Source organism: Eleutherodactylus coqui, chromosome 4 (assembly GCF_035609145.1).
Source record: "Eleutherodactylus coqui strain aEleCoq1 chromosome 4, aEleCoq1.hap1, whole genome shotgun sequence".
Classification (NCBI taxonomy): Eukaryota; Metazoa; Chordata; class Amphibia; order Anura; family Eleutherodactylidae; genus Eleutherodactylus; species Eleutherodactylus coqui.
In genome coordinates, this window is record NC_089840.1 from 257607274 (window position 1) to 257622011 (window position 14738).

Consider the following 14738-nt stretch of genomic DNA (forward strand, 5'->3'; position numbering starts at 1 on the left):
TGTGTCCCCCAATGATACGGATGAGAAAATAGGATTTTTGTTACTTGCCATAAAATCCCTTTCTGGTCACATTCACTGGGGGACACGGCCCCCATTCAGTTGTGTATTACTGGCGCTGACGTCTTATCTAAGGCGCTCCTCGAGCCGGCCTGACTCGTTTCCTAGAATTATCCTTCTACTTCTAGTCTGCATGGTTCGACTTCAGTTGTTATTCTGTTCTCTCCTATTGCTTACATACAAAATAATTTGGTTCAGTGCCTGCAGGAGGGGTAGGAGAGACTAACTTTTTCTTTGCTTAGTGTCGCCTCCCAGTGGCAGCAGCTATACTCAAGATCTCTGTGTCCCACAGAACGGGACAAGAAAGTGATTTTACGCCAAGTAACAAAAATCTTATTTTTTTCAGTGCAGAATCCACCTCTTCAAATGAGGGGGTGAATTCTGCACCAAGGTCCGTGTTAAAATCCACAGCAGATTTTGTGCCCCGCATAGACCTACTCTTAGGATGCATTCACACGTAACCAATTTGCTGCAGATTTTGCCCTTTCAAAGAGTAACATCAGCTACAGATCTGTACCATCATCTGGTTCAAAAGTCTCAGCGAATTAGCTGTATGTGAACATGGTGCGATTTGTGATGCAGATTTTGTGTTGGGATCTGCTGCGGACATTCCACAGCAGATCCATCTCATGTGGACATATCTTTGGGGTGTGTTCATATGTAGCGGATTTGCTACGGATCCGCAGCAGACATCACCTTGTCAATTGAATCGGCTGCGGATTCTGTTGCCAATCAGCTTTGTGTGAACGCACCCTTCGTGTTCCCCCATCTACCATAGGAAAATGACGTCACGACAGAAATGAGAATAGTTAGGAGACGGGTGAAATGGGTAGACAACACACATTTATTAAACAGCATGATTTACAAAGAAGTTGGACTCATCGGAGCGACACGAGACGCACTGTGGAGAATAGATCTGTACAAACATAGTTAACAGCCAGTGAGGATAAATTAATTTAAAAAAAAAACAAAAAAAAACACTTCTCTCTCTCTCTCTCCCCCCCCTCCCCTCCCCTCCAGTTGGAAACCATCATAATTAGCTTTAAAATAACTTCATTCAAGCCCGTCCCACGTGGGGCGAGGAGGCCGCTGGAAAATAAAACGTAGTATCCCAACAATGGACAATAAAAGTACTGACAGTTTACGACATTCATAGACATTCCATTTTTTTAACCTTCCGTAAATACGATAATTGTGAGGTTCCCACAACGAACATGACAAGCCGACCCCTCTTATACTCAACAGGGGACGATGTGAGGACGACAGACAACTGGCAAGACAGCTAAACATTAGGTGCCTAATCCAGTTCATATATAATCACCTTCTCGATACATTTCTATAGGCTTCTGTCCACGACGGCCAGCGCTTCTTGGCCGCCTGCCATGACTCTGTTGATTCAATACTATCAAGGCAGCCATCTTGAAATTTTTTTTCTTCTTCTTCTTTACAAGTCAGAGCATAGGACCAAATAAGAGACACATATATATTTATACTTACATCCTTATACATATTCCTCAATGACAGGCACTCTATTGACAGACTGTCTCCTGAGGAGCAGAGTGAGATAGAAAGAAAAAAGGCTACTAGAAGTCAGTGTTGGCTATGTTGACCTCGAGCAAAGTGGCAAGCAAAGTCATACTTATTTTTGCATTTGCAACCACAGATGTTGCATTGGAAAGGGTTTTCAAATCCATGGCATCCCATGTGGATTGTGTAGAGTATGTTATCTGCAAAGTACATGTCACAGTGCTGGCAGTGATGCAGAAGTTGGGGGTCCTGGACAGGCAGGGCAGGGGCTGGTGTACTAGGTTGGCTGTTGCTAATGCTGGGGGTGCTGGTTCGGCCGCTCCGCTCACTACTGGGGCCGGCCATGGGGCTACAGTTCCTGTGGTTGTGTGCTGGACGGACCTCGGGGCTGGCTGGAGAAGAGCTCTGAGGAACGCTGGTGGAGACCGCCGAGGCACAGGCTGGGGCTGGAGGCTGCTGGATCATGAAGGGCTTCTCATCGGGACAAGGCCCTGTGTCTGGGGAAGCGGGGTTTTGGGTATCTGGAGGAAGGCTGGAAAGCTGTCCGGCCAGAGTAGATAGCTGGTTCAAGGGGTTGTCCACCATGAGCTCTTGAGGATCCCTAGACAGTCCGGATCCGTGCGACGCCTTGGCTAGGCTCTCGTAGGCCTCGCTCTGAATACTAGGGATCTCGTGGGAGAAGTCCGTCAGATAGTCTGCCTTGTGCACCACCATGGAGGGTGGGCTGAGGTTGATAAGAGTTCGACGGCTGTACCCCAAGCTGCTGACTTTTTTCTGAAGCACGCCCCACATTTTCTTGTTGCCGAGTGTGGGACGGGTGCCCTTAATGGGCAGCATCTTGTGCTTACGGCGGCGATGGTGGGACAGGTTACTGCGGTCGCTGCAGCGGAAGGAACACAGCTCACATTTGTAAGGCTTCTCTCCTGTGTGAGAGCGCATATGAGCCTCCAGGTGGCGCTCATAGGCTGATGCAAAGGGACATAGGTGGCAGCGGTGCGGCTTCTCGCCTGCGGAGAGAAAATGGACACGGTTAGAAAAAAAAAAAATCTTTAAAGGCCAATTCATGGACATCACATCGCCCCCATTATGGACTATGAGGCAATGGACATGAACAATTTTTCACATGGACCAAAGGAGAAAAAAACCAAAACACTCCATGTCCTATTCTCCTGTTGTCATGGACAAAACGCTTATAAATTGGAACACTTATTAAAAACCACAAAGGGGTCACCAATGGAAGGACGGAGTTTAGGAGCCAATCAGTTAGTATTAGAGGGGTTGTAGCAGGATTACAGGTTATTCACAGGATCGGGGATGACTTGCTGACCGGGGAGGTCTCACCACTGAGACTAAACGGAGCACTGGTCAAACAAGCGCACTGACGCTCCATCCACTTTCAACGGGACTGCCAGAAATAGCCAAACGGCAAGTGCTCAAGTATTTCCATCAGCCCCATTGACATAAGTGGAGGGGCGACCGTGTGAGCTCGGCCAACACTCCATTCGTTCTGATGTCACTGCGGGGAAAGAAGCCACCCCACAGTGACCATCAGAGGTGGAGACCTCACCGATCGGCAAGTCATCGCCTACACCATGGATAGGAGATAAGTTGCGTGCATGGTACAACCCATTTAAAGTGATCCACCGGTTTCAGGACAAAATGCTGTTCCAGGATCAGAGGAGGCGGGGGATATTGCCCCCACTACCCTCATCACCCTAACCGGTAGTGTTAGACTTCCTATGTGCTATACCTGCTCTGTGATTGACCACCACTGGCCAATCACAGCAGTGATTGGCCGCTAGAAAATGGGACTCAAACCAGCACAACCAAGTGACTGAGTCTACTTGCACACAGGCGAGCGCGATATTGGGCCAAGAAACGCGGCTCAATGATTAGTTCTCAACCTGCATTTTACCTGCGGATACCAAGTGATGTTCAGGCAAAATCGCCTCACATCCTTTCTGTTAAATTTTGGTCGCCCCTCACGCCATAGCGGATCTGAAGTGTTTGATGTCAATGGGAAGCCTCACATCACACGGCATGCAATGTATTTAGGGTCCCACTGAAATCAATGTGCGATGCGTTCCGAGGAACGTGAAAAAAATAGAACATGCCACGATTTTTTTACCTCGCAGCATGGCTCGTGTGTATGACCGTTCAAAAAAATGGCAGTCATATTCAGTAGCCTGGATAGCCTCATGAGCTAGAATGGGGTCACATCTGTTGTCCGTGAAGTACAGGAACAGCACGCAGCCCAAAATCCAGCCGTCCAAATGGGCTCTGTGCGGTTTCCTAAGGCCTCATGTCCACGGGCAAAATAAGAATTAAAATCCGCAGCGGATTTTAACTCTTCTCCTGCCCGCGGATCCGCACCCCGTAGGGATGCATTGACCACCCGCGGGTAGATAAATACCCGCGGATCGTCAATAAAAGGGATTTTTTTAAAAATGGAGCATGAAAAAATACGGACCATGCTCCATTTCCGTGCGGGTCTCCCGCGGGGACGGCTCCCGCGGGCTTCTATTGAAGCCTATGGAAGCCGTCCGGATCCGCGGGAGACCTAAAATAGGAATTTAAAAGAATTTACCCATCCGGAGCGGACCGGGAAGGTCTTCTATTCCTCACGGCCGGATCTTTCTTGCTTCGGCTCGGCGGATGTGCCCGGCGCATGCGCGCGGCACGTCGGCGATGTGCCGCCTGCGTGACGAGTTCATCCGCCGGCCGAAAAAGAAGATCCGGCCGTGAGGAAGAGAAGACTTTCCCCCGCCCGCTCCGGATGGGTAAATTCTTTTAAATTCCTATTTTCAGCGCTTATGTCCGCGGGGCAGGAGGGACCCGCTGCGGATTCTCCATGTAGAATCCGTAGCGGGCCTGATTTTCCCCGTGGACATGAGGCCTAAACTGCAGGCTACATCTGTACCACAACCAGCTGCGATTCACTATAACAATTGCTGTACGGCGATGCAAATTTAACCCCTTATCTGCGCGTTTTTTCTTCATTCTTTGTTTTTCCTCTCCGCTTTCACAAAATCATAACTCTTATTTATCCACCAACGTGGCTCTGTGAGGCGAGTTGTATCTTCCCATCATACACTGTAACGTACCATATAATGTACTGCAATACTTTTCATTTGACTCCACTTAGTGAATTTTTTTACCAAAAATGACAGCCGCAATCTTCTGACAGCCACAACTTTTTAATTTTTCAGTTGACACAGTTGTGCGAGGGCTCATTTTTTTGCAGGACATCCTGTAGTTTCCGTTGGTACCATTATGGAGTATTTAACACTTTTTATTACATTTTTTCTTGAAGATCGGGGTAACAAAAAACCCCAAAAAAACCTGCATTTCTGCCGTTGTGTATTTTTTACTTTGATAGATCGGAATCTTATGGGCACAGCAATACCAGATAGGTTTCACATTTTTTGTTTTGATTTTTTATTATTAATATGGGGAATTTTTTTTTACTACCTTTTTAATATTTAATTAACTCATTTTTACATTTTAGTTTTTTTAGTCTCCATATAGGACTTTTAACTTGCGACTGTTTGATCAGTAAGAGTGAAATGAAATACCATGGTAGTGCATAGACTATTAGGCCTCATGTCCACGGCTAAAATACTTTTAAAATCCGCAGCGTTTCACCCGCACGCGGATCCGCGCCCCACAGGGATGCATTGGACACCCGCAGGTAGTTAAATACTTGCGGATATCATTTTTCCCTGAGAAGATTGTGTCTGCGGGAAAACACCCGCGACATTTTAGTGCGGGTCTCCCGCAGGCTTCTATTGAAGCCTATGGAAGCCATCCAGATCCGCGGCACACCCGCAGCTGAAATTCTGCTCTCCGTCGCAGGAGTTTTAAAAAAAAAAACAGACTGCATGGCGCATCCACCGGGCCGAAGAAAGATCCGGCCGCGACGAAGGGCAGATCCGCAGCGTCCGGATAGGTAAGTAATTCTTCTTTTTAGGCCTCATGTCCGCGGGAAAGGAGGGACCTGCTGCAGGATTCTCCATGAAGGATCCGCGGCGGGCCTGATTTTCCCCGTAGAGATGAGGCCTTAGGCAGTCTATGAATCCATAGCACAGGCATGGCTTGATAAGCAATTAGCCAAAGCAGCACTGGGGACCTTCAGTAGATCCCAGGTTGCCATGGCAGCCGAACGGCACCTTACAATCTCATTGTGGAGGGGTCATTTGAGACCCCCGAATGGTGATCGGGGAATTTAAGGTGTTACCAGCGTTCACACTGATCGTGGCTATTGAAGGCAGGTGTTACATGGAGCGGGATCGCCCCCTTATCCTGCTGTATACAAACCCCGAATCCCCATGATGTAAATATATGTCCTGAGGAGTGAAGGGTTTGTAGTAACACTATTTAACCCATACAATGTCAATATGTAAACCAAGCTCTCAGCACCCCCCCTGCATATAGTCGGGGGTCTTACCTGTATGGATGCGTATGTGTTCTATGAGGCGAGCGGTGCCCTTGCTGGCGTAGTTACAGTACCGACACTTTAGTTTCCCATCATACGTCCGTTCAAAGCCATCCACCAGCATCCCAGCGCTGTCATCCAGGGACACCTCCACAGACGGGTGGTCCAGCCCATTCTGATCGCTGTCTGTCCCAGCTGCCGGTAGAGCAAGGCACGGAGAGTTAGCGGTGAACACATCGTGGTTTTGTGATCCTAATTCATAGAAAGTGAGTCAGTGAACAGCACCACTCCGCCATCAGTCACAGGGCAAAGGTCAGCAAGACACGGGGGACATGACTGGGGAACCATGCAGACTTGTATATACGGTGGAGTCATGACAACGTATAATGGCGTAGACGTACGAACTCTTATGCTAGACGACGGCCATTCCTAATGTGTGTGTGAGGGTACATATAAACTTACCCCTATGGACAGGATAAGGGGTAAATGTCTGATTGGTGGGGGAACCCCCACAAATCATGACAAAGGGAGTCCCGTCTCCCCCAATATGGATAAAGCAGCGGTCGAGCATGCGAGTACTGAAGAGGCAAGTGTCTGATTGGTGGGGTGCGACTACTGGAATAGTCACAAGAATGTGTCCCCTCACATGGGTAGAGCAGGGGTCTGGCATGTGTGCTGCCGCGCTGCTATAGAGATACCACAGAGAAGCCAAGAACAGCGCTCTGCAGTCTCAAAGATAAACAAAGCGGCACTGCGCATGCTTGACTGTTGCGCCATTCATGGGAAGGGCAGTGGGACAAGGACCCCTCTTCCCGTGATCGCAGGGGTCTCAGCGTGCCCCTGCATGTGAAGGGAGCGGAGGTCGAGCGTGCGTGCTGCTGATCCAATCATCTCCGAGTGCCAAAGAGAAGCCAAGAGCAGGCAGGCTCACAAAGATGAATGGTGAAGCAGTGCGCATGCTCAACCACCGCTGAATTCATAGAAGAGGGCGCCCAGGTCTCCCCTTCTTGTGATCAGTGATGGTCTCTACAGATGGACCCCCACTGATCGGACACTTATCCGCTATCCTGTGGACAGGAGGTAAGTGGATATCTAAGGATTACCCCTTTACTTGTTGCATCATGAAAAGTTATGCAACTTTCTAAAAAGGTTTCCATTTCAATTTGCCACCATTTTTAAGATCTCTGCTTAAGTAATGGGAATGGAAATATCCGGATTTATGGCCGAAATCCTTCAAGTTCAAATCTGCGTTCAGGTTTTAATTCTTCTGTTCAGTCATAAGAAGAGAAAAACACAAACCCTGCAGTAAACCGATCCGTCCTGTGACGGAACCGAAAGTCGCCAGGCTATGCTGTCGAAATAGCGCAGCATGCTAAGATTTCTCAACAGAACCGGAGCCTCTAATGCAGATTTGAAACGAACCCTACAGACCTAAGGCCTCTTTCACACGGGCGACAGCGAGATCGCAGCTGTGTTTTTTCACGTCGATATCGTGACTTTGTAGCACTCTTTTACCAGTATTTTCGGTGGGGAAAGGGGGGCTTAAAATATAAGCCCTACTCTAAAATAATCTTCAGCCAGCGCTTCCTGTTCAGGGGTTTCAAAAACCCCGCCTCTAGGAAACACTGGCTCCGATTGGCTGAGCCGTGGCACTCGAGAACTAATCTCAGACAGCGCTTGCTAGAGGCGGGGTTTTTGATCCCCCTGACCAGGAAGCACTGGCTGAAGACTACAAACAAGTGCCGGAGTTGCGGAGGAGAAGTGTGGCGGAGCGGACAGCGCCTGTTAGGTAATGTTTTTTTTTCTTCTCTTAAATGTAGCCAGGGCTTATTTTAGGGAACACTGTAGGACTTCCTACTGTAAAAGTTGCATCACGCTTCATGAACCCCGCGTTTTTGTGCGTGCAACACCAAGGAAGGCTCCATAGAAAAACATGGGCCACAAAACCTCGCAAATCGCGGCAATATTCAGCATGCCGCCATTTTTTTTCTCGCAATGTAACAGCCTACAAAACATCGCTACTGTCAAAGAACCCATTGGAACGCATGGGCTTCACATACATGCGATTCGTAGCCCTGTCGCATCGCGAGAAAATCGTGCAATTTTGTCGCCCTTGTGAAGACGGCCTAATACAGATCGTTTGCTCCAACTATATCCAATCTCTTATGTCAGCTCAATATGGCAGCAGTACAAATGTCTCTCTGGCTGATAGTTTGCTACACTGTATCAGCAGAGGCTAGAGCGTTCATCTCACAGAGGATGGCCGAGACTGGAGGGGTTTCTCATGGGGGAGAAAACATGGCGATACGTTTTCTTTAAACACAGGGAAACGTTTACTTTCGAGGAACGTCTAACGATGAAGCGCTGGCATGAACGGCGCGGTCACGTACCTCCTTGTAAAGTGTCCGCCTCCTTGTCTCCACTCACAGAGCCGGAAATCATATTGACGTGGTGCGTTTGCTGGGTGAGGTACTCCTGGAAATCCTTCACAAAGTCCAGCGCCTCTGGTTTTTTCTCGCCCATATTCAGTTTTGGTGTGTTCCTGCCTGAAAGTAGAGAGAACAGAGTCACTGAGAAGAAGTAGCCAAAGTCTAATGTTACCGCCATTTAGCACTCCGAATGCAATATGGTGTCCTGCTGTAAAAGTAGGGATTAACGGCTGCATTTTTAAAGGGGCACTAACTTTTCAGACAACTTCTACTCATCTACTTGTGTTATGGCAGCATGGGAAGTCAGGGCAAGGAAGTCAGGACAGGGAACTACAGAGGCTTCATACACTCTCCCTCCCTGAAAGTGGATTGCAGAAAAATGGGGGAGACCGCCTGAAAATCAGAACTTAGACATGGAACGGGGTGGAAAGTAGCAACAGATGAGGGTGAAGAGAAAACTTGTTAAACTCCTGTATGATTATGGAGGTTATCAGTGAATTTGGGCAATAATCGTCCCGTGTACAAGCAGCAGCCGCCACGGAACGAGACATCGCTCAGCAAAACTAAAAAGCAAGCGACCCGTGTAAACAGGCAGTCGTTCATTCATCTTTGTCGCTTTCAGAAAAATCAAAGACTCTGGACTGAGGGCGCAAACCGTTGGAACTGAAAAAAATTGAAACAAGGGAATTGACCCGATTCTTCGTTATTAGTTATTAAAACAGCCAATATTAACAGGTTTCGGGGACGCAGCCCCTCCCTCAGGGTGGATGAATAGTCCAACGGTTTCTACACTCAATGTGGATGAATGACAGGCCGACCTCTGAGTGTAGAAACCGTTGAACTATTCATCCATAGCGCTCAATTCAGTCAAATTCTGAGGAAGGGGCTGCGTCCCCGAAACGCGTTAAGTTTGGTTGTTTTAATAACCAATTAGAAAGAATCGGGTTAAAACATTTTTTTTTTTTGCATTCTTAATAGAAGTCGCTCTTCCCTCCTCTTCTTCGGGTTCATTCATCTATGACGGAAAAAGCACAGGAGCGATAGATAGTCTTGAGAGACGGCTGTTGGGTGCTTATGTGCCTGACTGTCGTCCCGTGTAATGGTACCGTATGGCATGGTGAACCTTATCAGTGCATGTAGGACTACTATCTCCTGCAATCAGAAGTGAGTGCAAGAACATCTGAATGGAACGACTCTCATCTGACGGTCACCTCTGCTCCAACCTGGACTATCAAAGGCATCTTCTCCTGGATGTCCGGGGACACCTTGTTGTAGACATTGCTTTACTGCATAAGCCATAGCGCCAGAGCTTGCTCACAGTTTGGTGGCCACATGTCGCCCCCAAACTCCACCAGAACCATCACAGATGTCATATGCAACATCTGATCAATCGTATCACACTGAACGCTACATAAGAATCCAGTCTTAATAGCCGGACTGGCAGGACACAGCCTCTTTATGCCTCCCTACACAAGCCTAGCAGTGTGCCTGCGTACGCCCACCCACGGACACAGGGAGCAGTGTGCTCCGCTCCTGCTACAGCCAAGTGTCTGTGTACAGATGTGGGTGGCCCGAGAGTCGGGTCAACGTATAGCTGGCCATTATACACCGCGCTGTACATATCAAGGACTGCAGTCATAAAGACGACCCCGATACTGCGGTGCGGACGCATAAATACTGGATACAATGTATCACATCAGTAATATTTAGGCTTCTTTCACGTCTGCGCTCAGAGAATCCCCTGGCCGAACGGGTCCGCGACAAAACCGAACAACGCCAAACGAACCCAACTGACTACAATAGGGTCCGTTCGGTTTCTGCTCAGCAGTCCGGCATTTAAGCACAGCGTGCCACGCCATTTCTTTCGTATTTTGTGCCGGATCTGCGACGGAACTTCCGAACGAAGATTCCAGCGCAGATGTGAACAATTTTTGTGAGGACCCAAACTTCACGACTGGCGCCCAGATCCACTGATGTCCGGGCCCGTCCATATGATTCCGTTTAGCCCATTGTGGCCTACGGATCTGTCCCAGTGTGGGCGGGCGCTCGGATAGCGATGGACTGTGGGCATTGGAAACACTGGGATGGAACCAAAAGGAAAGGTTTCCGTCTTGTTCCATATAAGGCATCCCTTTCTGAAGGAGCACGTCGCGTCCTGCGCCGGCGTAACGCTTCTAAAGACTGGCGTAAGATCGCCATTCTCTATGCATTACAGATACATTCAGACAGGGTGCCCGTTCATGGAAAGGGGGTGTGGCCTAAATGCGACGACATGTGCCAAAAACTGGCGAGACTCCTGGCATCAACTATAAGAGGCGGTGTGAAGTTAGACTAGAAAGTCTAAAGATGCGCCAAATTTATCAGAGGAGGGTCCGCTTCGGGAGGTTTCGGACGGGACAATAGGCGTTCCTGTGCTAGCCTTTCACATAAGAGCAATAGTCATTCAGACAATGGAGGCGGCCGGCCAGAAGAGACCCCCGGCGCGCTCCGCCGCCACTCACTGCAAACAGGCAGTCGTTCCAAGATGAGCGAGAATTTGCCAACTAGTCGTTCCAAGTCAGCGAGCTGAAAGAGATCAACTAGTGACTTCTCGCTGGCTACCGTGTCGGGGGCCGACAACCGCCCGTAGGCCCTCATTTGAGCGTTTACCGGCCCACGTAAAAGTACCTAAGGCTGCAGTTCCACGGACAATATTCACGCACAACTTCTGTTTGATTGTGAGACGCACAAAACCCGTCGGTGGAGACAACCCGTTATCTTCAAAGGGTTAATTTACATAAGCAGTTTATCACCCCCCACATGGGCGGGCCCAGACGTGTACAGCGCAGCTTTTACCGCCGTGTGAGCCGGCATATCGTCACTTATGGCAGCGCATCTCATGTATTGGATGGGCTGGAAATAACGTGACAAATATATGTTTCATGACGAATCTGAACAGCGAAGAACGGACCCCCGATGACTATAATGGGGTCTCTTCAATTTCCAGCCAGCAGTCTGGTATTTTGCGGTAATTTACAGGAGAAGATGGCGCAGCTTGCGGCACTCTTACATCCCGTTCTCTAGCGAATATCAGCGACGGAGGTTCTGGACGCAACCTCTCATGCTGATGTGAACGAGCCCTAACTAGTGAGGTCATCACCGACTACTGATGCCATGTGGCTACTGACGACGTTATACCAACTACTGATGCCATGTGGCTACTGAGGATGTCATCACCAACTACTGAAGCCATATGGCTACTGAGGATGTCTTCACCAACTACTGAAGCCATATGGCTACTGAGGATGTCATCACCAACTACTGAAGCCATATGGCTACTGATGACGTCATACCAACTACTGATGACATGTGGCTACTGATGACGTCATACCAACTACTGATGCCATGTGGCTACTGAGAATGTCATCACCAACTACTGAAGCCATATGGCTACTGAGGATGTCATCACCAACTACTGATGCCATATGGCTACTAAGGATGTCATCACCAACTATTGATGCCATGTGGCTACTGTCGCCACGTGACTACTGACAACGTCAACACGACTACTGATGCCATGAGGCTACTGACAACGTCATCACCAACTACTGATGCCATGTGGCTACTGACAACGTCATCACCAACTACTGATGCCATGTGGCTACTGACGACGTCATCACGACTACTGATGCCATGTAGCTACTGACAACGTCATCACCGACTACTGATGTCATCTGGCTACTGGTGACATCATCGCATACTGATGTCATGTGACTACTGCTGATGTCATCACCGACTACTGAGGTTGCATGTGACTACTGACTATTGGTGACGTCATCACCAACTACTGATGTTATGTGACTACTGACTATTGGTAACGTCACCACCAACTAGTCATGTGACCACTGGTGACATCACCACCGACTACTGAGGTCATGTGACCACTGGTATTGGCACCACCGACTACTGAGGTCATGTGACCACTGGTGACGGCACCACCGACTACTAAGGTCATGTGACTGCTGGTGACGTCACCACCGACTACTGAGGTCATGTGACTGCTGGTGACTTCACCACCGACTACTGAGGTCATGTGATTGCTGGTGACGTCACCACCGACTACTGAGGCCATGTGACTGCTGGTGGCGTCATAACCGACTACTGATGCCATGTGGCTACTGGTAATGTCATCACCGACTACTGATGTCCTTTGTCTCCGGGTGATGTCATCACCGACTACTGATGTCGTGGCTGCTGACTACTGGTGACGTCATCACCGACTACTGATGCCATGTGACTACTAGTGACATTATCACCGACTACTGAGGTCATGTGGCTACTGGTAATGTCATCACCGACTACTGATGTCCTTTGTCTTCGGGTGATGTCATCACCGACTACTGATGTCACCAGTAGTCAGTAGCCACATGACATCAGTAGTCGGTGATGACGTCACCAGTAGTCAGTAGCCACATGACGTCATCACCGACTACTGATGCCATCTGACTACTGGTGACGTCACCACCGACTACTGAGGCCAGGTGACTACTGGGGACGTCACCACCGACTACTGAGGCCATGTGGCTACTGACTACTGGTGACGTCACCACCGACTACTGAGGCCAGGTGACTACTGGTAATGTCCTCACCGACTACTGAGGCCATGTGGCTACTGACTAGTGGTGACGTCATCACCGACTACTGATGCCATGTGACTACTGGTGACATCATCACCGACTACTGATGCCATGTGACTACTGGTGACATCATCACCGACTACTGAGGTCGTCATCACCGACTACTGATGCCATATGGCTACTGGTGACGTCATCACCGACTACTGATGCCATATGGCTACTGGTGACGTCATCACCGACTACTGATGCCATATGGCTACTGACTACTGCTGTCGTCATCACTGACTACTGATGGCATGTTGCTACTGGTGACGTCATCACCAACTACTGATGCCATATGGCAACTGGTGACGTCATCACCGACTACTGATGCCATATGGCTACTGGTGACGTCATCACCGACTACTGATGCCATATGGCTACTGGTGACGTCATCACCGACTACTGGTGACGTCATCACCGACGACTGATGCCGTATGGCTACTGGTGACGTCATCACCGACGACTGATGCTATATGACTACTGGTGACATCATCACCGACTGATGCTATATGACTACTGGTGACATCATCACCGACTGATGCTATATGACTACTGGTAACGTCATCACCGACTACTAAAGTCATGTGGCTACTGGTAACGTCATCACCGACTACTGAGGTCACGTGGCTACTGACTACTGGTGACTTCCTCACGACTACTGATGTCATGTGGCTACTGGTGACATCATCCCAGACTACTGATGTCATGTGGCTACTGGTGACATCATCACCGACTACTGATGTCATGTGGCTACTGGTGACATCATCACCGACTACTGATGTCATGTGGCTACTGGTGACATCATCACCGACTACTGATGTCATGTGGCTACTGGTGACATCATCACCGACTACTGATGTCATGTGGCTACTGGTGACATCATCACCGACTACTGATGTCATGTGGCTACTGGTGACATCATCACCGACTACTGATGTCATGTGGCTACTGACTACTAGTGATGTCATCACTGACTACTGATGGCATGAGGCACAAAGAAACTAATATCTCAATAGTCCGTTTCTGATCACTTGTATACAGTGATATCAGTAATGTCACCTCACGTCTTTGGAATATTCTAGATTTCATGAAACCATAAAACGTGTGAACTAGTACAGCGATGTCATCACACGTGTATGGATTATGATACAGTGCTGTCATCACACCAGTATGTGGAGTATTATAGCTGTACTGATGTCATCACTTATATCTATAGATTATTCTAGTGATGTCATTATACACACAGTGATGACATCACACATACACATGGTACGGTGCACATTACTGTTGCAGTCCCAGCCCTACACGGAAGGTCCCACTTACTAGAAGTTATCACACATACACGTAATACCACGGACAGAACACTACAGTATTGTTGTGGACTGTCTCGGCTGACGTCACGTAGCCAGGCCCCGCCCCCTCCGGAGGGATCACACGGCTTCTTACCGTTACCGGGAGCTCCTCACAGCCGGGCACCGCATTCCGCCTCCAGTGTAGAGTTGGATACCGGCGCGGACCACTGCCCGTTCGTCCCGATCACTTTAGCTGTCCGGGCCCAGGCAGAACATTGTACGCATGCGCATACTGGAGCCCTCCTCCATGGTCACGCGTCGTGTCGTCATGACGTTTTTA

General features: G+C 48.9%; 1 protein-coding gene across 2 annotated transcripts; it reads right to left on the reverse strand.

The window, feature by feature from the left end:
- Positions 1 to 878: 878 nt before the first annotated feature.
- On the reverse strand, positions 879 to 14708 carry IKZF5 (IKAROS family zinc finger 5). Of its 2 annotated transcripts, none has more exons than XM_066601153.1 (4): positions 14553 to 14708; positions 8410 to 8565; positions 6032 to 6214; positions 879 to 2591 (listed from the first exon to the last, which is right to left on the reverse strand). In XM_066601153.1, exons 2-4 carry the CDS (start codon positions 8540 to 8542, stop codon positions 1648 to 1650), a joined length of 1260 nt encoding a protein of 419 aa, XP_066457250.1. In that variant the 5' UTR covers positions 8543 to 8565; positions 14553 to 14708; the 3' UTR covers positions 879 to 1647. The 2 variants fall into 2 exon arrangements, with proteins under 2 accessions (XP_066457250.1, XP_066457249.1); XM_066601152.1 differs by having other exon boundaries at positions 6032 to 6271.
- Between the last annotated feature and the right edge of the window lie 30 nt (positions 14709 to 14738).